At 40.3% G+C, this 26,106-nt stretch overlaps 4 protein-coding genes across 6 annotated transcripts in view; 1 reads left to right on the top strand and 3 right to left on the bottom strand.

Moving 5' to 3' along the window:
- nsmfb (NMDA receptor synaptonuclear signaling and neuronal migration factor b) overlaps positions 1 to 1,911 on the bottom strand; it is a 36,619-nt gene extending 34,708 nt beyond the window's left edge. For all 3 annotated transcript variants that reach the window (XM_044026666.1, XM_044026668.1, XM_044026669.1), the window contains exon 1: positions 1,597 to 1,911. In XM_044026666.1, the coding sequence (XP_043882601.1) occupies positions 1,597 to 1,667 (71 nt within the window). In that variant the 5' untranslated portion in view covers positions 1,668 to 1,911. The remainder of the gene's footprint in view (positions 1 to 1,596) is intronic.
- Positions 1,912 to 8,870: 6,959 nt separating this feature from the next.
- Positions 8,871 to 13,398, bottom strand: LOC122769874 (leukocyte surface antigen CD53-like). The gene is made up of 8 exons (XM_044026753.1): positions 13,347 to 13,398; positions 12,140 to 12,209; positions 11,827 to 12,015; positions 11,347 to 11,421; positions 11,141 to 11,251; positions 9,950 to 10,057; positions 9,733 to 9,816; positions 8,871 to 9,343 (listed from the first exon to the last, which is right to left on the bottom strand). The coding sequence occupies exons 1-8, from the start codon at positions 13,394 to 13,396 to the stop codon at positions 9,275 to 9,277; spliced, it is 756 nt and encodes a 251-aa protein (XP_043882688.1). The 5' UTR covers positions 13,397 to 13,398; the 3' UTR covers positions 8,871 to 9,274.
- A 585-nt stretch (positions 13,399 to 13,983) lies between these two features.
- On the bottom strand, positions 13,984 to 20,496 carry LOC122769557 (VIP36-like protein). The gene is made up of 8 exons (XM_044026172.1): positions 20,258 to 20,496; positions 18,671 to 18,789; positions 17,951 to 18,068; positions 17,484 to 17,563; positions 17,236 to 17,397; positions 17,031 to 17,145; positions 16,437 to 16,559; positions 13,984 to 15,762 (listed from the first exon to the last, which is right to left on the bottom strand). The coding sequence occupies exons 1-8, from the start codon at positions 20,400 to 20,402 to the stop codon at positions 15,620 to 15,622; spliced, it is 1,005 nt and encodes a 334-aa protein (XP_043882107.1). The 5' UTR covers positions 20,403 to 20,496; the 3' UTR covers positions 13,984 to 15,619.
- Positions 20,497 to 21,481: 985 nt separating this feature from the next.
- bnip3la (BCL2 interacting protein 3 like a) lies at positions 21,482 to 25,259 on the top strand. Its single transcript, XM_044026173.1, has 6 exons — positions 21,482 to 21,584; positions 22,687 to 22,960; positions 23,036 to 23,117; positions 23,196 to 23,302; positions 24,448 to 24,597; positions 24,720 to 25,259. Exons 1-6 carry the CDS (start codon positions 21,527 to 21,529, stop codon positions 24,766 to 24,768), a joined length of 720 nt encoding a protein of 239 aa, XP_043882108.1. The 5' UTR covers positions 21,482 to 21,526; the 3' UTR covers positions 24,769 to 25,259.
- Positions 25,260 to 26,106: the final 847 nt, after the last annotated feature.

Genomic DNA, 26,106 nt, shown 5'->3' with positions numbered 1-26,106 from the left:
CTGCTGCAGACCTGGACTGCTGGTGGAATTTCCTGTGGTGCACGAACACTCACTCTCTCACACTCACTCTCTCACACTTGAATATGACTTATTTTACTTCATTAACCGTGTTCTCTCTCTGTCTCTGTGTCCTTATATTGCAGGTTGCAGGATCCAGATCCAGTTTCAAGGCAATTATTATTATCACTATCTTACACATCATCATCATCATTATTATTATGATGCTATAATTAAAAGTGGATATCAGTATAATCTTTTATCAACAGTCTCTGCTGCTGCTTATATAAATGACATCACTGACTCTAACTGTCCTGTATAAACGTAGAACTTGACACACTTGTTGTGTATCTGCTCCTGGTCTCTCTTCTGTCTCTACCTCACCTCCCTCTTGTCCTTTCTCTCCCCCGTTCTGTCCCCCATTTTTTCCTTTCACCACAACCTGTCGAGGCAGATGCTGCACATGTGTGAGTCTGGTTCTTGTTCACTGTGTGAACCATGATGTTGTCTGTGTTCAGACCTGAAGTGAACTCAATGTAACCAGCTGCTTCTTCAGATATCAAGGATCCTCCTCATGGAACCACTCAGTCAGTGGTCAAATGGAAAAAGTGGAAAATCTTTGTCCCAAAAATGATGGAAAAAAACGGGAGAGGCAACAGGGGGCGCTGCACCCTCACAGATACACTTTCAAATATCAATGTTGTTTATTTTTTCAACTGAATCTGTCACTTTTAAGGTAAAAAAAAACAAGAAGCCTTAAATGTACCCTTTATCACCTCAAATGTTTAAACTGTGGATCTTTTTTCTTCTGGAAAAATCCCTGAATTAATCTGATCCAAACAAAAATGACACCAGGAAAACAAACTGAAGTGTTTTTCCTTCATCGAGTAATAAAGTTACGATTTTAAATCTTAGAACTGAGCAATAAAAGACCAGATAAGAAACATTAAAAAAAAATCTCACTTCCATAAACTTCCTGAACAAACAATAAACAATAAAGAATATTCACACATGGATTCAATGCTTTATATTTGTCTACTTTTCTGTTCACTTGTTTTATGCTTTGTACTTTTACTGTGAATATTTATATTTGAGATGAAGCTGTAAAACTTTATGTCAAATCTGTGACAAAATTATTTGTTATTTTATTTCACATAAAGTCCCCAAAACATATATCTGCAATAAATCACAATAATTCTAGATATTAACTAAGACAAGATAACTCAAACCGACTCAAACAAACTACGGCTGTTACGTTATTTTTTAGGTTGAAATAATGAGTCAATTTGGTGTTTTGACAATAAAAGATTTCCCTCAAATTATAGAACTTATTAATATTTATTTTTATGCGAGTAAACGGCTGCAGAGTGTTGGATGTTTTGTTAGTTTACTGATAAATAAATAAACCGCTCATCTCTAGTTTTATATGAGTAAGAATTCAATGAATAAACCTCCGTCAAAGTTTAAAAAATCAAATATCTAAGTCAAACTCATTCAATTCATTCATGCGTTCACTTTACACAGTAAATGTGACCCAGATCCACGCAGACCCACACGGAGCTACGGACCCGGGTCTCGGGGTCTCGGACGCGCACTCACCGAACTTTTGCGGCCACGGACGAGATGGCGTCACTCCTCAGGTTCTTCCTTTTGGACACGGCAGTTCCCATGCTGGCGTGGAAACGACCCACGAGAGAAAAGACGGTTCATTCCACAGAGCGATGAGCGCGTGAAGAGAAAAATCATCACCACACACCGTGGAAAATAGAAACATATAAAAAAACACACCACGAAAAACAAGAAACATCCACGAAGTCACGGCTGTGATGACGTCATCGTGATCGGTGAGATTGATCCCGATCAATCACACGTGTTTGGAGACACGGAGAATCAGAGTGGTGCTGATGCTGCTGCTGCTGCTGATGATGATGCTGCTGCTGCTGCTTCTCTCCTCCTCCTCTGTCTCTGCATCTCCTCCTCATCCAGCTGAAGCTTCAGGAAGGAAACACTGACCATATAAGGGCGAGGTGGACAGGTGCAGCGCGGGAAACAGCTGCACACTCACACACACACTCACGCGTTTCTATGTTGGTGTGTTTGTTTCAATGAAAGAAGAAATAATATGAAGAAAATATGTCATTTATGAGGCTAAAGTCGCAATAATTCAATAGTAAAGTCATAATATTGTGAGAAAAAGTCGTAATATTGTGATAATAAAGTCGTAACATTGTAAGAAAAAGTCGCAATGATAGCAGAATAAAATCGTAATATTGTGATAATAAAGTTCTACAATGTTTCCTGTCGTCCGTTTATGAAGAGTCACATGTTTGTTTTGTCACTTTATTATTTCTATATTATATTATTTTATTTATTTTATTATGTTTCCTTGTCACAATTAAACTTTGTGCTTTTTATCAGTTTGTTTGTTTGTTTGTTTGTTTGGGCCACACGGTGGTGTAGTGGTTAGCACTCTTGCCCCGGTTGGAACAAGGGCCTTTCTGCATGGAGTTTGCATGTTCTCCCCGTGTGTGCGTGGGTGGGTTCTCTCCGGGTTCTCCGGCTTCCTCCCACAGTCCAAAAACATGCAATGTGGGGATTAGGTGAATTGGACACTCTAAATTGACCGTGAGTGAGTGAATGGTTGTTTGTCTCTATGTGTGTGTGTGTGTGTGTGTGTGGCCCTGCGATGGACTGGTGAACTGTCCAGGGTGAACCCCGCCTATCGCACCATGTAGCTGAGATTGGCACAGCACCCCCCGCGACCCCACTGTTTGTTTGTTTGTCCACGTGTGTCTGACTGCTGCTGTGAGTCCGGTCACAGGCTGTCTGTCTGTCTGTCTGTCTGTCCACACACACACAAACACAGACACTCTGTCCCCTCATGTCCATGATGTGTCCACTGACCCGAGAATCATGTCAGATATATTTTAGCCTTCAGGGGACAAAAATCAATAAACTCATCAATATTCGGCTGAATTGGCTCCACCCCCTCGTGACCCTCATGTGGAGAAAATGGACGCATGAACCTTCCATCACCATCCATCACTTCACGCTTCCTTCCTCTTATGCGGCCTTTATCTCTCCATTATGCTGCTGTGTAGCTCCGCCTCCTCTACAGCTCCTCCTCCTTCAGCACGTGAGGTCAGTGAGGCAGAGGTGAGTTAACAAAGTGAGTGCATGTGAATTTTTAAGCATCTGTGTTTTTTCTTCATGTTTCTGTCTCTGCTTCTCACACACACACACACACACACACACACACCACACACACACACACACACACATCGCACACACACACACACACACACACACACATCAGCAGAGACACAGTTTTGTTTCCCTGTGAAACATGGGATTAATAGGTTCTTATGTTCCTTAGATTTGTTGATGATGATGATGATGATGATGGTGTTGAGGGCAGTAAACATCCTGCAGGTAAATAAATGTTCCTGCCTCTGAGATTCAGCAGGAGGAAAAACAAATGGAGCTTTTTTCAGACAGAAGAGCCTGACTTGGTAGTAGTAATGATAATGTGTGGTAAATATAAGTAATAGTATGTGTATGTAAAATGGCTTGTACATGTGTATTATTATTAGTAAAATGTAATAAATCTTTGATGACTGTAATAATAATAAAGTCAATGGGCGTGAGGCCGATGAATAAAGACATTGGTGTTGAAACAGTGCAGCGTCAGAACTGTGTTTTTGGCCTCAGTTTGTGGAAGAATTCACTGCCAGAGAAAATTCAGTGTTTGTCTAAAAAAAGAAAAAACGCCGGTTTAAATTGTTCTGACATTTCCACGACAGAGAGTGTGATGAGCTGAGAAAAGGTCTGCAGTGTGACTCTGAGCAAGAATACACATTTATCTAGAATTCTGAAAACCCGCCGTTGTTTATAGTTTTATTTTACATCAGTTTTGTTCCTCTGACGACATTCAGCTGATCCGTAAATGTCACGTCAAAAACTTACTGAGAATTCCAAATGCCGGCCTCACGTTTACATCTACACAGAATACTGTCATGCTCCGCCTTGTCTCCACCTTGTCTCCACCTACATCTCCTCCTTGTCTCCGCCTCCATCTCCACCTTGTCTCCACCCTGTCTCCGCCTCCCCCCGCCTGTCAGGAACACACCTGCTGTCACTGTGCTCGTCACAGTGTTCCCTGCAGTAACATCACGGTGAGTTTAAGTGTCGAGTCTTTTCCTTAAGTTTAAGTTAAGGGGAGAACGTGTCGGAGAGTCAGAGACGAGCAGAAGCTCGAAAAGTTCAACTGAATTCTAAAATCAATCGTCGGCCAGTGAAGTTCAGCCTGAATCACGTGACATTGTTGTGTTCAGTGTAAAAGTCTGGCTGTAGTTTGGCTCTGAGTCTCTTTGCTGCATTTAAACTGATTTACACGCTGTCACCACACAATTGTGACCTTGCTCAAGGACACGCGGTCCAATCCAATCTCTCTCTGATGCATTAAGAGCAGCTGTTTAAATACATTTCACCCCCTCACCTCCTCATCGTTAAGCCCCTCCCCCACGCCTCCTGTGATGGATGGGTGGAGTCACACAATCATGTCATCAAATCCATTAAAGAGTCGCAGCCAAGGCTCGGGACTGTGGAGCGATGGGGGAGGAGCATGATGGTGAGAGGGTGAATGAGGGTGAGCGACACGTGCAGCAGGGTTCATGTTGGTGCTTGAAATCGTTGAAAACGTAAAAACGTAAAAAACATATACATTTAAATATGTATATGTATATAACGCTATAGTTACAGTGTTTGTGGTCCATCACTGCAGCAGCTACACAATCAACACATGTATTGATGTTTCCATTGAGTTTAGTACATTAGTTTGATTAAAGACGCTGCTGAGAGATTAAAGACGGGGGTTTTTAACTCGACAACAAACAAAAACAATCTGAAAAGAAAGGTCAGGTTTTTTCAGTGAAGGATTCTGGGAAACAACAGTTTAGAATAAAATCGTAACAATGTGATAAAAACTAACAAACGTGAATCAAAGTAAATCATTTTAAGTTTGGACCGAATTCAAAGTCATGTTTAATAAAATGTTTCATCACCAGAGATTTAAGAGGTTTTTTTTTAATGTTCGACGTGATTTAAGGTTTTTAAATTCATTTAAATTCATTTGTCCTTCATTAAATCAAAAGTCTCCACTAATGCATGAAAATATATCATCAGCGTTTGCGGTTGAATTCACGCCAGACACCGCGGCGTGCAGGAAGTCCTCATGAATCACTGAGCTGCTACTAAGTTTCCTTTAAGTGTTTCCTTAAAGTGTTTCCTTAAATAACCTCTGAACAAACTGAAGAGAAGATTTTCTCTGATCGTCTGTGAGAAAAATAACTAAATATTTTTTATAATCAGAATTTCAGCTCCTATGAAGTAGAAAATAACATTGTTATTATTTTATCGATATCAATATTGAGACTGATCTATTAGTATTGATACTCTTCCGTGGTTTGATACATGCGGTGGTTACTGCTTATTGGTGCTGAGCAGTGACAGTATCAAAACCAATACTAAAATTGAGTATTAGTATCACATTGTGATACTAATCAATACTTTTATTGATACTTAGTATCATTTGATGTTGAGGACGCCTGAAAACAGTGGATACTGCTTAGTATCAATCCCAGTGCTAACATCCAGTATTGGTATTGATACTGCTTATTGATATCGAACCTTATTGAAACTCTTGTTGATACTTTTTTGTACATCATACCGAGGACACCTGAAAATACAGGTGTCATAAATACTGCTTATCAATTCAAATAAGCAGTATTGATCCCAGTGCTGATATCAAGTATTGGTATTACTACTGCTTATTGATACCGATCCTTATCAATACACTTATTGATACTTTTTAATAGTTTGATGCAGATAAGCCCTGACCACACATATGTAGTAGATGCTGCCTATCAGTACTGATAACCAGTATCGAAACCACTACTAAGTATTAGTATTAGTATCATACTGCTTATCGATACCAATACATAACTTAGCTTTATTGATACTTACCTTCTGAGGAGACCACACAGGTCTGTGCTTGTCAGTATTTATATATATATATTATTCTCAGTATCAATATCATGGTATTGATACAATTACTATATCGAGTATTGGAATCGATGATGCTTATCAATTCCGATACTTATCGATATTGTTATTAATACTTTTCTGTAATGTGATGTGGAAACTATTGATACCAATACTGACAGTGAGTATTAGTATCATACTGCATAATGAAACTGATCTGATTCTTTGTGATACTTTGGTGTAGTAGATACTGAATAAGAAGTATTGATACCAATGCTGATATCAAATATTATTATCGATAACGATACTTATCGATACACTTAGTGATCTTTTTCTACAGTTTAATGCTGTGGTGGATACTAATTATCAGTTATAAGAGATACTGTTTGTTACTACATACTTATCAATGCTCTTATTGCTACTGATACTTGTTCTTTTCTTCTTATTGATACATTTCTATAGTTATTGTACTGTAATATGTTGATGTCTTATATGTGGACATATGGACATTGGACTCGAGTGCGTCTCCATGTGTCGTCATTTTCAGAGATGGAGTGTTTGCTTGTTTTCTGTTCCGCTGTTAATCCACCGGCTCGAGTGTTTGTGGATCCGGAGAATGAGACGAGCTATAATTATTATGTAAATTCATCTGAATTAGCATACAATCACTGATGGAACCTGCTGCTCCACTAACAGACCATAATATCCTGTCTCTACACTGTCTCTGTCTGTGCACTTTTGTCTCCAAGTGAATCCAAATCACTGCTATTCTTCTGCAGAATGGACTTTAAATAGAAATGATTTAAAAAAGAAAAGATGTCAATTTACATTAATGTAAATTATTATTATCATGTTATACGTCTGTGACCTGCTGTAACCTTAAAGTTTAAATAACTTTAATGGATTAAATTGATAACTAAAAGTTAACCTTAACAATAAACACTAGATTTCATTTAAAGGCGATATAGACCGGAAGCTCCAATTAACGCTGTGTTTGTGTGTGTATCTGTGTATCTGCGTCATGACCTCGTTTATGAAACCCTAAAGTTTCAGAACAAACTTTTCCTGGGCTCTGCGAAGCGGATCGGCACTTCCTTAAGTTGATGTCGTCATCAGAAATCCTCACCACTCCTCTCACCACCGTAGCGCCTCCCGGTGCGGGCACTAGTCCGGGCACATCCGGTTGCGTACATTCAACCGCAGATGAAGAAGAACTACTCTCGTTGTAGCTGCTGAGATGCAGAGCATCCACCGTGCCAGAGGGGGAGCTGTGTATCTGAGAGCTGGCCTATCTATTACGTCACTTCCAGGTACCTGGCCAATCACAGGACAGTGGGAAAGCTCTCGTTGGCTGGCCAATCACAACACAGTCCACGTTCTGGGGGTGTGGTTTTGGTCTGAAACAGCACGGCTGACGAGAGCGTCGGTGAGGAGATATTTTGATCGGCTCGTTTGCAGCGATGAGGAGGTTTTTAACCATGAAAACAAGTTAACATATGTAAGTAGACCTCCATAACTAACATATATGTGTGATACAAGCATTCTATGTCACCTTTAAATCCAGTAGTTTATATTTAAATTGTTTAAATGACTAAATTTAAATGATTCAAGTTGACTGGAATTTCTGAATTCAAGTTCACGGTTCATTAACAGTAAAGAATAGATTTTAGCTTTGAATTCACTGTTATCTGAACATTTTAATCTTTAAAAACACGTGTTTTTGTTGGATTAACTTTCTCTGTGACACCTGTGAGTGTCTGCTCTGCCCTGATTGTCTGGCCCCGCCCTGATTGTCTGGCCCCGCCCTAACAAGCTTCACCTGTGTATTTAAGCTCAGTGTTTGTGAATGTCTTCTGTTTGTCTGTCGTGTTCATTCTGCTGCTGCTTTGTTTCATCGCTTTAGTAAATGTTTGTAACTTTGTTTCATCGCTAGAAAACTTAACTTTACTTAACTTAACTTTTTAACATTAAACTTAACTCTTAACTTGGATTTCAGACGTGCTTCACTGTGAGTTCAGACTCAAACTTGTAGGAAACAGCTGATGAGAGACGACGAGTCGTCGACACAAACACAGACTCCTGCTGTCTCTGCTTCATATATTATTATAATCATAATAATAATGATAATCCTGGTTGATCAGAGTCAGTGTGTGGTCTGACACCGCAGCGCCACAACTTCCTGTTCTGCTGGAATTCAATCAGTGATCAAGTCATTTGTGTCGTCACAGGAACGAGAGCAACTGTGTTTCTCCACAGTGAAAATATCTGATCCTGTAAAGCAGTTTTCCAAAGACTGGGTCAGGAACCACGTATTTTTGTTTGGGTCCTCAAATAAACAAATTTGCTGAATTTCCCCAAACTTTTATTTAAGATTTATGTCATAAAATGTCTAAAACATCTTTTCTACATGAGTCAGGAATGAGTCATTGTCACAATTTATACATATTATTATTATTATTATTAAGGTCATGAAAGTCTGATAATCTGTAAAAAACTGGGTGGAAAGTGTGAGAAAGTTTGTTTTTGTTTGTTTTGCCTGTGAAATATAAACTAAAGTCACATGGACAATGATTCTTCTCTGTCTCTGTGACACTGACTGCATTTCATTTTTTAATGTAAAGTAAATTTACCACGTTTTAAAAATGATGCAGGAAACGAGACAGAGTTCAGGAACAATCAGTCGATTCAGACGTGAAATTAACAAAAAACAGTGGAAATGAAAGGGGGGAGAGAAATATATTAAACAACAGCACAAGCAGAGAATCTGAATCACAGAGCAGCGGCGCCCCCTGCTGCTTCTGGAGCGTCATCACAGAAGAAAAAACTCTTCATACAAGTGAAAATAAACGTTTTAATCGGCACATTTATCAAACACACACTCAGCTCTGCACGTGTGATGATTGTTGCAAACAATAATTTCAGTCGTCTCATTTATCGACAAAATCAATAAAAACTAAAAGCAAAATAATCACAAAACTGTTTCGTATTAATTCATCTTTCTGTTCTTCTCCAAAATGGCACATAATGGAAAAAGTGCTGAGTGTAAAAAATGCAGTTTAACACCAGATCACAGTGACGTCGTGTTAAATGTCATTGTTTTAGTTTTAAAGCCAAACTAAAAGAGTTTATTTCTTAACAATACATGTAATTCTACATATATATGTATATGTATATGTATATAGTTTATTTTTACAGGGTAAAGCAGAAAGTGTCTATTTCTTTGATTGTAGTTTTATTACTGGTAAGCCAGTCCGTGTCGGCTGAAGTGGCAGAAGAGCGGGACGGAGACACAGAGACAGAAAAACTGTCAACACAGTAAAACAAATGTCAAACAATGTTTTATAAAGACACTGAAAACAAGAGCAGAGCTTCAGATAATAACAGAATAATAATCTGGAAAGCACATTTTAACAACAACCTGAAACTTCATGAGAAAAATCATTTCAAAGATATTTTGCCTGCATCAGCCTACAGATCATGGATCCACAATATTCACTCATTCATCCTGTGGACTGGTTCTGTGTTAATGTTGGTTTTTTGTGGCGTCAGTGACTTCACCAGTTCCATAATCTTTGTTGTGAATTTGTATATTTATTTAATGTAAACTTGTTCTCTGCTCGTATGAACGTGTCGTGTTATATTTAATAAAAACTTTAAATCCTGAGAACCGTGTCATGTGGGACTGTATGTTACCTGTATGATGAACATGGTCACGACGCCTGCTCCTGTGCTCAGGTAGTTTCTGGCAAACCAGTCCCTCAGTTTGTGGAGACAACCCTGAAAAGACCAACATTTAACATTGAATTACACACTTGGTAGTTTATTCAATTTCTGCCAATAAACTCCCTTAAATGTTCCAAAGTGGACCTTTAATTGACAGAATTATGAACATGAGGGCTGATTATTTTACCTCCTGCCAGTCAGAGTGAGCGAGGACGTCGCACGGATCCTCCACGCAGCACGAGAGCGGGACGTTTCCCTTCCAGTCGGAGATGCCGTGAACTCCACAGCACTGAAACTGCACGACCACGGGAGATTTAGACAGTTTTTGTAGATTCTATCGCTAAATTTCATGAGTGTAGGTAAAACATTGACTTCATATTCCTGGGGGGGCGCTGTGGAGCCTTTTCTCCACGCACCGTCCTCTGACCCACGTCACACTTGAAAGTGAGCAACTGTGAACTGAGTACTGGATCGTCCACTCTCTGTCCTTAAAGTGGGTTTTAGTTAGTTTACCAAATCTGAGGTGGATCCACTAATCCTTGAGAGCACATAAAATACTTAAAAGCACTTAAAATATGGTGTTTCCTGGCGCCACTAGGGGGCGCTTTGTTCAAAATTGTAAATTTCCACACAGGCGTCTTCAAGGCGAGACTATTGTCAATCGTAACAATTTTGGTTGGGGTCGGAACTTCTATGGTGGAGTTATAAGAGTTTTGTGGGTTTGGTTTTTGCTGAGTCGTCAGAAATTCGACGCCCCCTAGTGCCGACACTGTGTGACGCTACCTGAACATTTTAATAACTTTGAATTGCGATCTAGTCCAGAGCGACCTGACAAAATCTGAAACTGATCGCAGTAAATCTGCAGCCGGAGTTCATTCAAATATCAAATGTGCAAAATTGACAAATTCGCCCGCAAAGATTGGCAGTTTGATCCAAAATGGCCGCCTTCCTGTTGGGTTTAGATCCAGGATTTAGTGCAGGATTTACCAGGTGCTGAATCAGCATGTGGTGCAGGATTTACCAGGTGCTGAATCAGTGTGCGGTGCAGGAATTTTACCAGGTGCTGAATCAGCATGTGGTGCAGGATTTACCAGGTGCTGAATCAGTGTGCGGTGCAGGATTTTACCAGGTGCTGAATCAGTGTGCGGTGCAGGATTTACCAGGTGCTGAATCAGCATGGTGCAGGATTTACCAGGTGCTGAATCAGTGTGCATGCTGAATCGGTGCGGTGCAGGATTTACCAGGTGCTGAATCAGGCGGCGGTGCAGGATTTACCAGGTGCTGAATCAGCGCAGTGGTGCAGGATTTACCAGGTGCTGAATCAGTGTGCGGTGCAGGATTTACCAGGTGCTGAATCAGTGTGTGGTGCAGGATTTACCAGGTGCTGAACGGCATCAAAGTCGTCTTTAATGGTTTTGTTGCTCTGAGGACTGGACTCTCTGTAAATCTCCAAACTTTTCGTCAGGTCTCTCTCAAAGTACGAGTCGATCTGCACACAAGAGACACGTGACGACCATTAACTGCAACATACTGCCACCTGCTGGACACACTGAGTGAGTGAGTGAAGTGAGAGGGTGAACGCACCTCTCTGTTATAGACCAGGAACACACAGGCCATGGCCAACTCCACCAGCATCAGGATAAACAACAGCACGAAAAACTGAAACCGGAGGAAAACCACAAGGAGTTCATTTGATTCTAGACTTCGTTAAAGGAGCAGTATGTGACATCAAGAGTCTCCTTTATGTGATGCTGTCAAAATGTCCCCATTGAAACTTAATGGAGACACAAGACCTCACACTAAGATGCTGTCCCTTTCCCCCCTCAGTGAAGATAAATGGAGATGGACGTCCTCAAATTAAGACATGTCCTGTTCATGTGTTGTTCTTTTTACCCATTGAAATGAATGGAGACATATGTCCTCATTTCAAGACGTGCTTATGTGATCATGTCCTTTCTTACCTATTGAAATGAATGGAAAGTGAAGTAAATGATGTTGTTGTCCCTTTGGACACCAATGAGTTGTGTAATCTGCAGTCTCACCACCAGGTGACGCTGGACTCACAGTGATGAGCATGCAGCGGTTTTCCTTCATTCCTCCTAAAACTCCCAGGTAACAAACGCAGGTGACGATGGTGCCGGTGACGACCAGAGTGTTGGCGGGAAAGATCGGCCAGAACGTCGTGACGAGCGACGCGAACCTCGAGTGCATCATCTGGAACTCGCCGAAGGCTACGACGAACGCGCCGCACAGCTGTGGCACGCGCGCGCACACACACACACACACACGCACACGCACACACACACACACACACACTTCAGTATACCATGACCTGTGTGTGTGTGAGTGTGTGTGTGTGTGTGTGTGCAGCTCTTACCCAGCAGAGAAAGTTGAGACATGTGATCAGAGTTTTCAGACAATTCACACACTGACGATTCATGACGTCACTGAAAAACACCACAAAACAACACAGTGTGAATGAATGAAGAGCTCTGACGTCAGTGTGGATGAATGGATGAACAGCTCTGACGTTAGTGTGGATGAATGGATGAACAGCTCTGACGTCAGTGTGGATGAATGGATGAACAGCTCTGACGTTAGTGTGGATGAATGAATGAATGAAGAGCTCTAACATCAGTGTGAATGAATGAACAGCTCTGACGTCAGCGTGGATGAATGGATGAACAGCTCTGACGTCAACGTGGATGAATAGCTCTGATGTCAGTGTGGATGAATGGATGAACAGCTCTGACGTCAGTGTGGATGAAAGAATGAAGAATGAAGAGCTCTGACATCAGCGTGGATGAATGGATGAACAGCTCTGAAGTCAGTGTGGATGAACGGATGAACAGCTCTGACGTCAGCATGGATGAATGGATGAACAGCTCTGACGTCAGTGTGGATGAATGGATGAACAGCTCTGACGTCAGTGTGGATGAACAGCTCTGACGTCAGTGTGGATGAATGGATGAACAGCTGCTGTTGTTGCTGCTCTTCTCAGTGTTTACAGTCTGACGTTTGACTGTTTGATGTGAAAACACTGAACCATGAGGAACCATGATCATGTGATCATCTCCTCACTCTGTCACCCTGTTTTGTATCTGCAGCAGCAACATTTCTAACAATATTAAAACAGCTTTTACTTTTCTACAGTGACGTTAAATAATACACACATTTTCTAAAGAAAATATGAATTTTTCACCATTAATACTTTTATTCACTAAAGAAACAAAGACCTCCTTTAAAACAGGAATATTTAAAATGTCCTTCTATTATGTAAAGATAATATTTAACTCCTTTTCTTTCTTGTATATTTATGATATTGCTGTTCTATATCTTCTACAGTGTTATACTTTATACTATTTACAGTATATCAGTTTATTGTTTCTTCTATTTCTGTTTCCTACTCATCACTGGTTTAACTCTCTGTGCCTTTATTTTGCTGCTGTAACTAGAATCAATAAAGTCTAATCTAATCTAATCTAATCTAATTTCATAAAGACATTTAAAAGTTCATAAAGTTATGACTGACAGAAAGCAAGTGACTAATAAAGAAAATAAGTGAAATGTGCTGATGTTTTTACCTTATTCTTAACTCCAGCAGCTCAGCAGTGACAGATGAAGGCGTTTTCATGTGTGAACTGAAAACAGACAGGTATGAAGAGGAGGAAGAGCCACGCCCACCCCTATCTAAACCCCGCCCCCTCATACACACACTGATTAATGTATTTATTTTCAAGGAAAAATATTTTATACATTCAGAATAAATTTTCTCAAAAAAAATTATTTATCTTTCGATTAAAAAATTCTCAATACAGAAAAAAAAATCATTCTAGAATTGAGAGAAAATCATTTATTTATTTAAAAATGTCATTATTTCAGAAAAACAGACAAAGAAAAGATATGGAAATAGATTAAAAACTGTCAGGAAACAAAGGTCAGGTAAAAGTGGGTTAAAAAATAAATACAAACAATATGACATTACAAAAAACAAAAAATAAAATCAGACTCAAGAAAAGTAAATTCTAAAGTCACTTAAAATACCCAGAGAAATTAAAAAATACTTCAACTAAAAACATTTACTCTTCTGAATATTGGTTTTATTTTGAAAGTGTTTATCTTTTTGGAATGTTATTAAAACATATTTTACATAAAAAAAAACATGTAGAATTACTTTAACATGTAAACATCTGTTGGATTAATTTAAAAAACATAAACAAAGCGGTTTCACAGATTTAATCCCTGACATTTGGAAAAATACAAATAATGGAAGAACCGTAAATAAACTTAATCCTGTTGGCAAAACAACTCTGACGAGATGCCAGCAGATGGCGCTGTTGACTGTTGAATTAAACTGAGAAAATGACACATTTAACTGTTGTTCAAATCAAAAATTGACAGAAGTTTTTTCTTTAATTGTATATTTGTTCAAATTAAATTAAAATGTTTGGTTGTTTTTTTTTTAAATAAAGTTTTATTCAAATACGTGTACATTACAATGTAGACAATCACAGAAACTGAACGAATAAGGAAAGAAAATAAATTGGAAACAAACTCCAGCCGATGAAAACAGTGTTAGTGAGAGGGGGTGGAGCTATGACATCATCGAGTATCGGCCCGTCTTACACGAAAAACGCATAAAAGGTGGCGTTTTTTGGACATTTTGCTATCAAAACACTGTTTTTGTCAGTGTCTGAACTGCAGCGCCACCCGGTGGACACCAGGAGTATAAGGCACCATTCCATCACATGTAATTTATATAACCACAGGTTCGAAACGTCATGGACTCACACCATCCAGCAGATGGCGACGAATCACGCATAATGAAGTGTTTGAAGCTTTAGTCGCTGCACGACCTGAAAGGAAATAATCTGAGATTAAGTTAAAGCAGAGGTCTCAAACTGGTGTGAATTATTTCTGTGTGCTTTTATTTTTAATAACTGATTGATTTTGCATCATAAATGCATTTAAACTGTGGACGATTTATCGTTCTTGGTGGGAAGACGTTACAGACCAAGACGAACGAAAAGTCGACCATTTTGAATGTTGCACTCTACGTACCGACATGCGCCAATTTGTACTGTGTACATTTGTACTGTGTGCATTTGTACTGTGTACATTTGTACTGTGCACATTTGCACTGTGTACATTTGTCGTACGAGTTTGTGACCTCTGATTTAAAGCGTGGTCCTTTATTTAATCATAACTGCGTCAGCTGATCACAGTGTTTACGAGTCGCTCTTAAAGGTCCAGTGCGTAACATTCAGGGTTAGGGTTTAGTGTAAGTGTAGAATCGCTGAACAGTGTTTTTAACATTTGGCTTTCGTAGCCTCGCTTTGCGAAGGCAGCCATCTTGTGCCGCACCTTTGTGCCTCTCTGCATTCTCACCACTAGAGGTCAGTATTTACACGCTGGACCTTTAAACATCAAAGAAGGTTTTCCACAGGTTGACTGGTCTTCACAGCAAGTTACAGCTGCTCACTGGCAGCACCGAGTGGCTGTAAGAGGTAACTGCACTACAGTAAATCAATAAATAACAGCATCCGATTCTGAAGTTCCTGGGTTTTTCCATCTCTAGCGTGTTTTCAGTGCTATGGGATGTAATCGTTCCCACTTTAATGAGATGAGTTCACTTTATTTTAATAATAAATATTTCTTCTAGAGCAGCTTTATCAGAGGATATTCCACAGGTGGCTCACCTGACCACGACGTTCACTTGTTCATCTGGGCTGTTTTATCATGTTCTCCAGCTCTTGAAGTTGTTCACTCTGAGAGTTTTCTAACATATGTTCACATACAGTCTGAGAAAAGGAGACAAAAAAAAAACCTAAAAGGAAAAGAAATACATGTCCTCCGATCAATAGAAGCGCTTGCGTCTTTTCTCCGTCCAGCGTCCGTAAAACATGAGTCCAATGACGGCGAGGACGCCGACGCCCAGGACGGAGAAGAGGAGCGTGACAAAGAGCTGGACTCCGCTCATCCCTTCCTCCTCGACTATAACTAAGGGGGAAAAAAACAACAAAGGACGATCATGAGACGATGAGATGTCATGATCACGCAGACGAAGGCTCCCCCTGGTGGTCAAACACGTCCTCAGAGATTTTTGAAAACGTCTACAATTCTGTGAGAGCAGAGCAAATCTCATGATATAAGATCATCATAGATAAACAGGGTCATCACATTCAAGGACTTTCCAGGACCCGTTCCCTCAAATTCAAGCACTAGCATGTGCATCTGGACAAGTGATTGTCCTCAGGATCTTAAAGTCTTTGGTGAGACAGAGATGTTGGAATTTTCATTTCCCAGACGTCACGTCGTCATTTGCTCTCGCTCTTGTTTCAGTTTCACTCGCTCATTGTTCTGCACGGACTCTCACGTCAACAGCAGTGGACAGTGTCGTCCTCGTCTACGTATGTCAAGCAACGCAGGACGTGAAACAGCAGGTGGCGTTGTAACAAAACAAGGGGAGACATTTTACCTAAATATTAACTTCACTTCTTAACTGCACAAAATTCAAGCACTTTCAATGACCCAAAAACTTTCAAGGGACTTCAAACATTTCTTTTTTTTTTCAAATTCACCAGCTTTCAAGGATTTCAAGGACCCATAGAAACACTGGAGGTTATACTTATCGGCCGTGGAGTCGCCACCGTTTCATTCATTCATTCATTTACCTATGAACTGCTCCATGTCGTCCACTCTGGGTAAGAGGACGCTCTCCTGCTCCTCCGCCTCCTCCTCTGGAGTCTTCTCCACCGTCAGCTGGTACAGCTTCATGGAGATGATGTCGTGGTTGTCTGGAAGAACGACACAAGAGCTCAAGTCTTTCAAACGCGTCAACCAAGTCACTGGAGGTGTTGATAAGAAATAAGAAATGTATATTATACAGTTGAATTTTAAGTGTTTATTGCTTACTTATTGAATGACATTGCAAAAGCTGACGAGAAATTGAAGAAATGACAAGGAGCTTTTAAGAAAACAGCACTGAACACACCTGCCCTCAACCATTAACAAGGTCTTTTCTGGGAACGTGGTGAACTCAGAGGTGAAGTTCTGGTGTAAAATGGAACTCAGTCTCACTTGTAAGAGAGGTTTTAATCTCAATGTGACCTCCATGTAAAATACAAGTTTAAAAATAACATAAGTAAAAGCAAAAAGTACTAAGAAAAACGTCCTTCATCGCAACTGCTTCAGGTTCTTCCTCGGTTCATTCACCCGTCGTTCTATTAATCCCTGATTAATCCCTGAGAACATGGAGGAGATGATACCTGACAAGTCTCCAGTGGCAGACGAGGCACCTAAGAAGTATCCTGTGGGAAGTCTCAGTCCTCTGATGTCAACACACGGCTTCCACTCCTGCTTCCCGTCTACGTCCACCATGACCTGCAGTGGCAGAAAGAAACTAAAATCTAAAACACACTCAGGTGTGTGTAGAACGTGAAGCGGCTCGAAGCCACTGTTTCAGCTTCATACCCTCAGTTTATATCTGGAGTATCTGACGAGGAGGAACGTGTCGTAGAGGGAGTTGCGGACCAAAGCCGAGCATCCGGCGAGCGCAGAGGGGCGCCCGTCGCGGTCGTGGTCGTACGACACCGTCCCGTTCCCCAGCATCACTGATATGTACGGGAAAGATTTCTGTGAGGGCGACAGCAACAGGACATGTCTTACACGTTTATCTTCTTCTATAAAGCAGACAAATCCCAACTGTCTACAGTACATACGTCACCAGGTTCAGAGTTTGGATAAGTGTCCACGAGAATTCCGAGTCCAACAAACTGGGCCATGTTTCCAAACGCAGGACCTGGATAAAACAATGGAAATAAAACAGTGAGCAAAGAGGTCATTTTTCAGTTTCTTAAATGTAAATATTTTCTAGTGTCTTTGATTTTTCAGCTTCTTAAATGTGAATATTTTCTAGTGTCTTTGATTTTTCAGATTTCCTGTTTAATATGAACTTTATTCATTATATTCATTTAAAAAAAATACACACAGACAAAATGCAGATTGGCGAGACAGACATAAAATTGTTGTTTAAAAAAAACAACATTTATTTATGTGAAGCAAAGTTATGCATCTTTTTCTTTAATGTAAGATATGTTAAATTAAATAAATCATCATTTATATCATATGTAAAAACCCATGTCACTCGACCTCAACATGAAATACCATCACAATTTTCTGTTCTTACCATCCTGCATGCGATCTCTGGTCAACCAGACCGCCATTCCATCCCCGTTCAGATTCTTCTTTCCAACGCCGTGGATTTTAAAGTGAACCTTCAGCTCCCAGTCCTGCAAGAAGAGTGGCTGAGCAGCAGAGGAAGGAAGAAGAAGAAGAAGAAAAAGAAAGTTAGAGAAAAACTGGTTTGTCTCCACTCGCGATGCTACGGGCAACAAGTTTCTGTCAACAGCATAATCCGGCCATGTTTTTTAAACTGGGTAAGTTGCTTCCGTAAACCAGTATTCAGACCACTCGTGCAGGTGGTTCGAGGACTCATGTCCACATTCTTTTACATGTGAGGACGTACACGTGTCCTCTGGTGATGTCTCCTCTGCCCTGCAGCAGTTCTGTCAGTGAAAGTTCATTCATGCTTTTGTGGACACGCCCACACACTCCCACATACGCCCACACACACACACACACTGATTCCTACTTTAGGAATGATGAGCATCGGCTCAATATTACTTATTAATCTGCTAGTTATTACAACCAGAATATAATCACATTTAAGAAGCTGAAAAATCACAGAAACCAGAATATATTCACATTTAAGAAGCTGAAAATGACACAGGTCAAACAATTATGAAAGGATGATTCATTTAATAATTGATGAATATTCACAGGCCTCCTCCATTCTATGATGTTAACTAACACAGGACAGACAAAAAGCAGTAAACAGTAAACTTACAATGCGACTCCATACTGCCCCCTGTCTGCTCTGCAGATCTGGGGTCAGTCTCACGTGGTCAGGTGTGACCATGGCGTTGCCCATCAGATCCCAGAACGAGGAACTAGAGAAGCCCAAGCCTGCAGATTATAAAAATAATACATGTTAGAAAGTAAACAGAAGAAAAATATACATGTTAGAAATATACATGTTAGAAAGTAAACAGGGGAACGTGTTTCCCAAAGACTGGCTCAGGACCCACAGATGTAAAAAGTGAAATAGGTAAGATTTTACCAACCTTTTAGTTAAGATTTCTGTGTATATAGACCTCACTGATACAGGAATACACCACAGAATTAACACGATATTGGTATTGGACGATACTGATAAAAATAAAATAAAAATATTATGTTCATTTTACTACAGAATAAATTAAATGACCAATGCAGCTTGGGGAACTGAGCTGTTTTTATGAATGAATAAATGAATGAATGGATGTAGGCTCAATTTTGATCATGTAAATATAATAAAAATATAAAAGAGAGAAAAAACTAAATAAAAAGAGCCAAATCAAATAGAAGACAAGTCCAAAAAGGAGCAAAAAGCATAAACTGCACTTTTTTAGCTATTCATTCAACTAATAATCATCAGCGTACACAATATATAATGCGTACAAGTCAGCACTTCAGATCTCCACCCGACATTCTTTAAAGCACATAGGAAGTCATGTTCTTTTTACCTACTGATGTAATTGTATTACGAATATCTGTAATAGTCATAACTCACCTGTAGATGTCTATTATCAAACTATAGATATCTTCACATACAGTTTGATTAAACATACCTCAAATTGGAGAAAGCTTCAACTACATTTGATTGACTGTCTAAATTTTAATGTTAATATCTCAAAGTGGTATTATGGATGTTATGGAAGTTGTAAATATCGCCCATCAAAATTGATTTATTATTCATTTCTACCACAGTTATCTAAAATGTACAAACACATCCTAATACTAAAATGTTGTTGAATTAAATTACAGTTTTTTTCACAGATTTAAAAAGATTGACTTGTGTTTTAAAGCTTTTTGTTGTGTTTTCCCACTTACCTGTTTTTACACCATGCACTCAGATTATGTGAACATTATGATTTGTACACGTGAATCAAAACAAAGGGGGGGGGTCTTTTAATTACATTTTTATAAGATATTTTGCCACTTTCAATGTGCCTGATCAGAAAAGACTTGCATGTCTCCGAATGTCATTGTGACGTAATTATGTTGTTATTACTATGGTTTCGGACCGTCAACTTTCGAACACTTCACGTGTTTGACAACTTACGTGTGTTAGCTAACTGCTGGCTAAGAGTAGCATGCATTTCCCGTAGCGTGACATTTGAGCTAAAATACGGTTTGTGACACAAACTTCCTCCTCCGAGTTAATTATTACCAATAACAGTTTAACTAGAGCTCTGCTTCACGAAGCCCCGAGTGGTAATTTGCGTTCGGCGCTGACTGATATCGTTAGCGAATGGTAATAACGTAGTTACGCCGGTTTTAAATGGCTAGTTAGCAGAGGTTTACTAAGGTGACGGTTGTTAGGTGAACGTACCGCGGTAAGGCTTAGACAGAGAGTATTCCCGCTTCAAAAACTCCTCCTGAAACTCCGACTCGTTCGCCAGCGAGTGACCCGTCAACACACACACGGCGACGGCAAACAGACATGTTAATTCACGGGCGTTTTTAAAACAAAACATTGGAAAGAGGAACCAGAAAGTTCTCGTGTGACTCGACTGAGTTACTCCTGTCGCGACACTCCCACTTTTTCACTTCTTCTTCTACGGCTCTTTTGTTTGGCGTTGCGCGGAGAGGTTGTTTTTCTTCTTCGTGTGTGGCTTGATAACAAGATGGCGCAGTACCGCCAACAACTGGTCTAAAACCACCCTAAAGCTCCTCATTTTAATCAGATTTATTGTATTTAGAGTTCCGGAGTCTTTGTTTTCATTTGACATTACTCAAGGATGAGACCTTTTTATATTTAAATGAGGTGGGCTCTACACAGGCAGCCATTTTGGACCACAACGTTTTTCTCCAAGTTAGCATCCAATTCGCCAGCTTCCGCTTCGGCACTTGAGGGGAAATTAATGTTAATTAACTGTCTGTTTTTCGTGACACGTCTTGATGTGAAAACATTTTAGACATTTTAGGTAAGACATTAACTTTGCCTGACACCCCCTATTGTATTTGTGAAACGTTTATTTTATTTGTGAAAATGCTAAAGGGGATATTTCACCCTTTTTTGTTTTATAGCGAGACCTCATTAGACCAGGTCCTGATCAAAAACCACTGTACATAGGCTTCTCAAATCTGGACTACATTATCCTACAGAGGCTAAACATTCATTCAGACACCATCTCTGATTTGTGAAACATTTATCCATTTGTGAAAATGCAATAAACCTTTTTTTTTCCACAATGGATTAAGTAAATATGGTTTGAGTTTTTAAGCTACCTGAAGGCTACATATACCACTTTTCCTTTGTATAGTTCTAGCTCTACTCGATTTGAAGTCATAATTTCGCAAAATAGAAATGCATGATTATGAAATTACGATTATAATTTCGTAAAATAATATCTCATTATGGGATAATATCTCAGAATTATGACTCGTATCGGGTATGCAGTCTTTAGTTATTCCATACAGCGGATACGTACTTCCATGCAGTTTAAATTAATATTAAATTAGGTACGGTTGTTGTTAGGAGAGAAAAAAAACAAACATGCTGGATAAGTGTTATTCTACGTCCATGGCCTCCAGACACTTCCTGCGCATGCGCAGTGGCAGTGTTGACGGGATGAAAGCATAAACTGGGGGAGTCAACATGTCCGCCGCTGCTGCTGCTGCTCAGCTAAACAATAACGAGGAGCCCGCGCTTCACGGTACGTATCGTCACCCGTGTTTCCCCGCTCCCACGTCACGGAGGCTAAAACTCACCTTCGGTGTTAATTTTTGTGTTTTTTTTTGACGTAAACGAAGAGTTTTAATGCAAAAGTTACGTCGCTTATTCTGGAATTTCCTCTTCGCCTGGGTAGGGGCGGGAGGGTGACGTAGTTTCGCGTCACCGCGAGTCAGCCAATAGCAGTGCGGTAAATGTTTGACTGATGGGCGGGCAGCCATTCCGCGTGCTGAAATAGACGGCGGTGGGCGGGGCTATACGCAGAAAAAAAATGAAAACAAGTTGGGACAAAAGACCGAATAAATATAATTTTATTTTTACGTTATTTTTGTCTTTTACACCACTGGATTTTGTCTTCGTAATAAACGCGACTTTTAAAAGGAATAAAAAATATTTTTGCACCATTATTTCCCATCAAAACATGTAAAACGTCAAACTGCTGTAAAGGGGCGTTTTCATATTTGAAGCATTAAACATTTTATTTAAGGATGTCAGCTTTGGCTCGGGCCAAAAATTTCCGATTTTTTATATTTTTTTGATCATGTGAGCTGAAACAGCGACGTGCCTGTGTACATGTCTGCAGTTATGCAAGAGCTGTGTGTGTGTGTGTGTGTGAGAGAGAATGTACAGTCACATCAGCCACATATTTTATAGGCCTTATGGGGGGAAATGGGTGCACTTCATCTTCATGTTTTGTGCTAAAATAACATTTAATTCCCTCCTGTGTGAGTATATACTGTATGTAGGGCAGTGGCACAAAGAAACACACTCAGCAGCCACTTTATTAGGAACACCCTGATGGTTCTGGGTTATTGTAGACAGACTTTGTGCAAAAAAACATGACCTGGATGACTGAGAACCTTCATAGACATAGAAAGATAAAGAAAGGGACACTTCACCATAAAAATATACCGTCTTTAACTAATTTTTTAGAGGTAAATGTGTCATGTGATCATCCATATTTACTGTATAATAGATTTAAAACATGACGGAGCATCAACACAGAGTATCGATGGACACAATTGTTGACACAATTAATTTTCCTCCCTCTTTCTTGCTTCTTCCTCGACCCCCGCGTTGCAAAGGCTCTTGGGTCGAACTGGAGCTAAACGGGAACACGGGCTCCCAGGTGGTGCCGAGTAACCCGCCTGCGGCACCCCCTGCCGACCAGCTCAATGCAAACGACACCGGCCTGAGTCAAACTCTGCAGAGTTTGGAGGTGGAGCACGGGAGCGATGAGAACCTGATCGGAGGACTGGAACACGTGCCGTCGTCGTCCTCCATCCACAACGGAGACATGGAGAAGATTCTTCTGGACGCTCAGCACGAGTCCAGCTCGAGTAACTCCTCCTGTGACAGGTGGGAACATGCAGCTACAGTGGCCTCTTCACGATAAAGCATCGTTGGTTTATTATCTGTTTTGTGTTGACTCAGCCCTCACAGACCTCAAAGTCCACACCAGGATGAAGGTCAGATCATCTTTGACGTGGAGATGTCCAGTCCAGTCGGCTGTCAGGTAGTATTTTTTAACTCTAAATTCAAACCATTTCAAATGTATTTTTTGTCTATTTGAGGCTAAAATCTTCATTTGCAGTGGGAGGAAGAGGGTGCAGAGAAGGACAGAGAGGAGGACGTCCTCATGAACAAAGAGGTCGATTGGGTCGCTGATTGGTCCAGCAGACCAGAAAACATTCCACCAAAGTAAGCAGACTCATCGTTATTCTGATTTCACTTCCCAAAGTGGGCAGTGGAGAGATTTCTCTTTGTTAAATTAGTAATAAGTTACATTTACATTTACATCTCTGTATTCATGACATGATTTCCAACTTTGTTTTGCTAACTTTTGATTTGACTTATTTAAATCAAAACTTAAAAAAATATGTATTTGAACTGTTCCCAAAATGTCATTTTCATTACTTCCAGAACATCCACTACAAACAATACAACTTTTGATTTTGACTCCTTACAAGGGACAATTATATACAAAATAAAACATTTTGGGGCCCAGAATAGAACCTAGAGGAACACCACAGCTTATTTTTCTTAGATGCAGAATTTCTGCTGTCAGTAGTTTGAACTCGGAGATAAAATTTGAAGTTATAGATCTGTCATATGTCGTGTGTCACGTTGTATTTGTGAAAGGAACGGATACCTTTTTCATAAAATTAGATGAATTGATTAACCCCGTGGAATAGCCTCAGAAGGGCTAAATATCAAAATTGGACACGTGTGTACGTTGGAGTCCTCACAAAAGAATATACATGTATTATGAGGTAAATCATTTATGAATTCAGCAGTACAATAATGTCTGATCTGATTTCCTCTGCAAAGACGTATCTTAGCCAATAATTTGCCGTATTTGTGTGGTTTCATGTCCACGTTTAATTTGTTTATTCCTTTTTTTTATGGTCAAGGGGCAGGAAAGACTTATTTTATATGTTATTATTAACAGATTGTCGCGCTGGGCCGAATACAGTCATATGGTGGGTCATTTGTGGCCCACAGGCCTCGGGTTTGACACATAGGAGCATATTTCCACCCGTGTTCGTGAGCACTGACTGCTGTGTGCTGACAGATCAGTTCTGTGCCGTCTCCGCATCGATGCTCAACGAGTCGCCAGTGTTCATAAAAACACCGTCGTGGGATTTAAAATACCTGTTATTCGAGTTTCATCTGTTCATATTTAATATTAAGTCTGCAGACCTGGTTAAACGAGTGTCACTGGATTTACTTACGATGACTGTGAGTAAAGGATTTGATGGGCGGCAGAGGATTTTCAGTCTTTTGTTTGAGAATGACTGCATTAGTTGAGTAATCGCCTCCACCTCTCTGTCTCTCTCTCTCAGGGAGTTCCACTTCAGACATCCCCGACGCTCGCCGTCTTTCAGTATGAGAAAGAGTGGAGTCATGAAGAAAGGAGGAATCTTCTCCCCTGAAATCCTCAAAGTCTTCATCCCCTCTCTCCTCATCTCACACATCCTCGCCCTGGGCCTCGGGTGAGTCTGAATCGATGCACGTTCACCTCTGAAAAACACACCTGTCGTGTGCTGTAAGGTCAAAGCAGCACTGTGTTGTGCCCTGGTTCACCGTGATGTTTATGTGTGTTTTATTTTTTTAGGGTGTACATCGGGAAGAGGATCGCCACGGCCTCCAGCAGCTCGTACTGAACAGAGGAAGAAGCAGTGCCTGGATGTTCTCGTGTCTCCGGCCCTCCTCGTGTCGTCAGGCCTCCTCTCTCTCTGTCTTCATCCAGTTCTCTTCTATTGTAGGTGTTAGCTGTAGAAATGTACACACACATCATGTCATGTGATTTCACTGCAGCCGTCACCATCTTGAATCCAGTAGATAAGAGATACTACGTTTAGAGCTGGGTTAAATGTAGTCGTCCCCTTTTTTCCTCGCTGAAAATGAGTGAGATAAGGATCATTCTTAACGTTTCTCCTCGTGTTTTGACGCCACGTGATCCCCGACGCTGCACGTCTCTTCTCGTGTCTCCGTATGAACCAAACACACGCGCTTCATATCCGTGATACACACTGACTGAATTGGCTCTGGGAGGAGGGGAAGAACAACAGATAAGCCTTATAACTTTTTCAGCGTAACATTTGAGGTGAAGTTAATTGGGGGAGGGAATGTTGCACAAGTGGGGTTCATTTTTTAAAAATGTTTTTAAATGGATAGTCCAGGTTTGTTTAGACTGTGGTTGTTTGAGGTATTGACACCGTTATGAACCACTACTAACATGTACACCTGCTTTTGATCATCTTTAGAACATGTTTTATCACTGTTTCTTGCAGACAGACAGACTTTTCTGGCCGGAAACAGAAGTTCGTAAACCACTCCCTCTCCCACACCAAACCCCATAGAGAAAATCTGTGATTTTAGCCTGCGGGGACACAGGAGCTGCTGGTCTACTGCTGCCTCGTGTGGTCACTTTGTGTCGCTGAAGTAAATCCGAATGAAGTTTTTTAAATGCTGAATTTTACAAAATAAGACATTTGAACTTAGTGATGGAGTCAGCAGTGGATCGACAACTCCTATGTGCTGTGATCTTAAAATCACGGATTTTCTCTATGGGGTTTGGTGTGGGAGAGAAACTTCTGTTGTAAGTGACAAAACTAAAAAAAATCTACATCAGTTTAAGTCTACGATTCGTCTTTATCTCACTGTGAGACAGACTTTTCCAACAGGAAACTGAAGTTCGTAAACCGCTCACTCTCCCACACCAAACACCATAGACAAAATCTGTGATTTTAACATCACATCACACAGAAGTTGTTGATCCACTGCTGCCTCCATCAGTGAGTTAAAATGTGTCATTTTGTGAATTCGGTGTCTGAAATCCTTTGTTCAGATTTACCTCAGCGACACAAAGTGACCACACGAGGCAGCAGTAGACCAGCAGCTCCTGTGTCCTCGTGAGCTAAAATCACTGATTTTCTCTATGGAGTTTGGTGTGGGAGAGTACGTGGTTTACAAACTTCAGTTTCCAGCCAGAAACGGCA

Source organism: Solea senegalensis, linkage group LG5 (assembly GCF_019176455.1).
Source record: "Solea senegalensis isolate Sse05_10M linkage group LG5, IFAPA_SoseM_1, whole genome shotgun sequence".
Lineage (NCBI taxonomy): Eukaryota > Metazoa > Chordata > Actinopteri > Pleuronectiformes > Soleidae > Solea > Solea senegalensis.
This window is presented reverse-complemented; position numbering and strand designations above follow the sequence as displayed.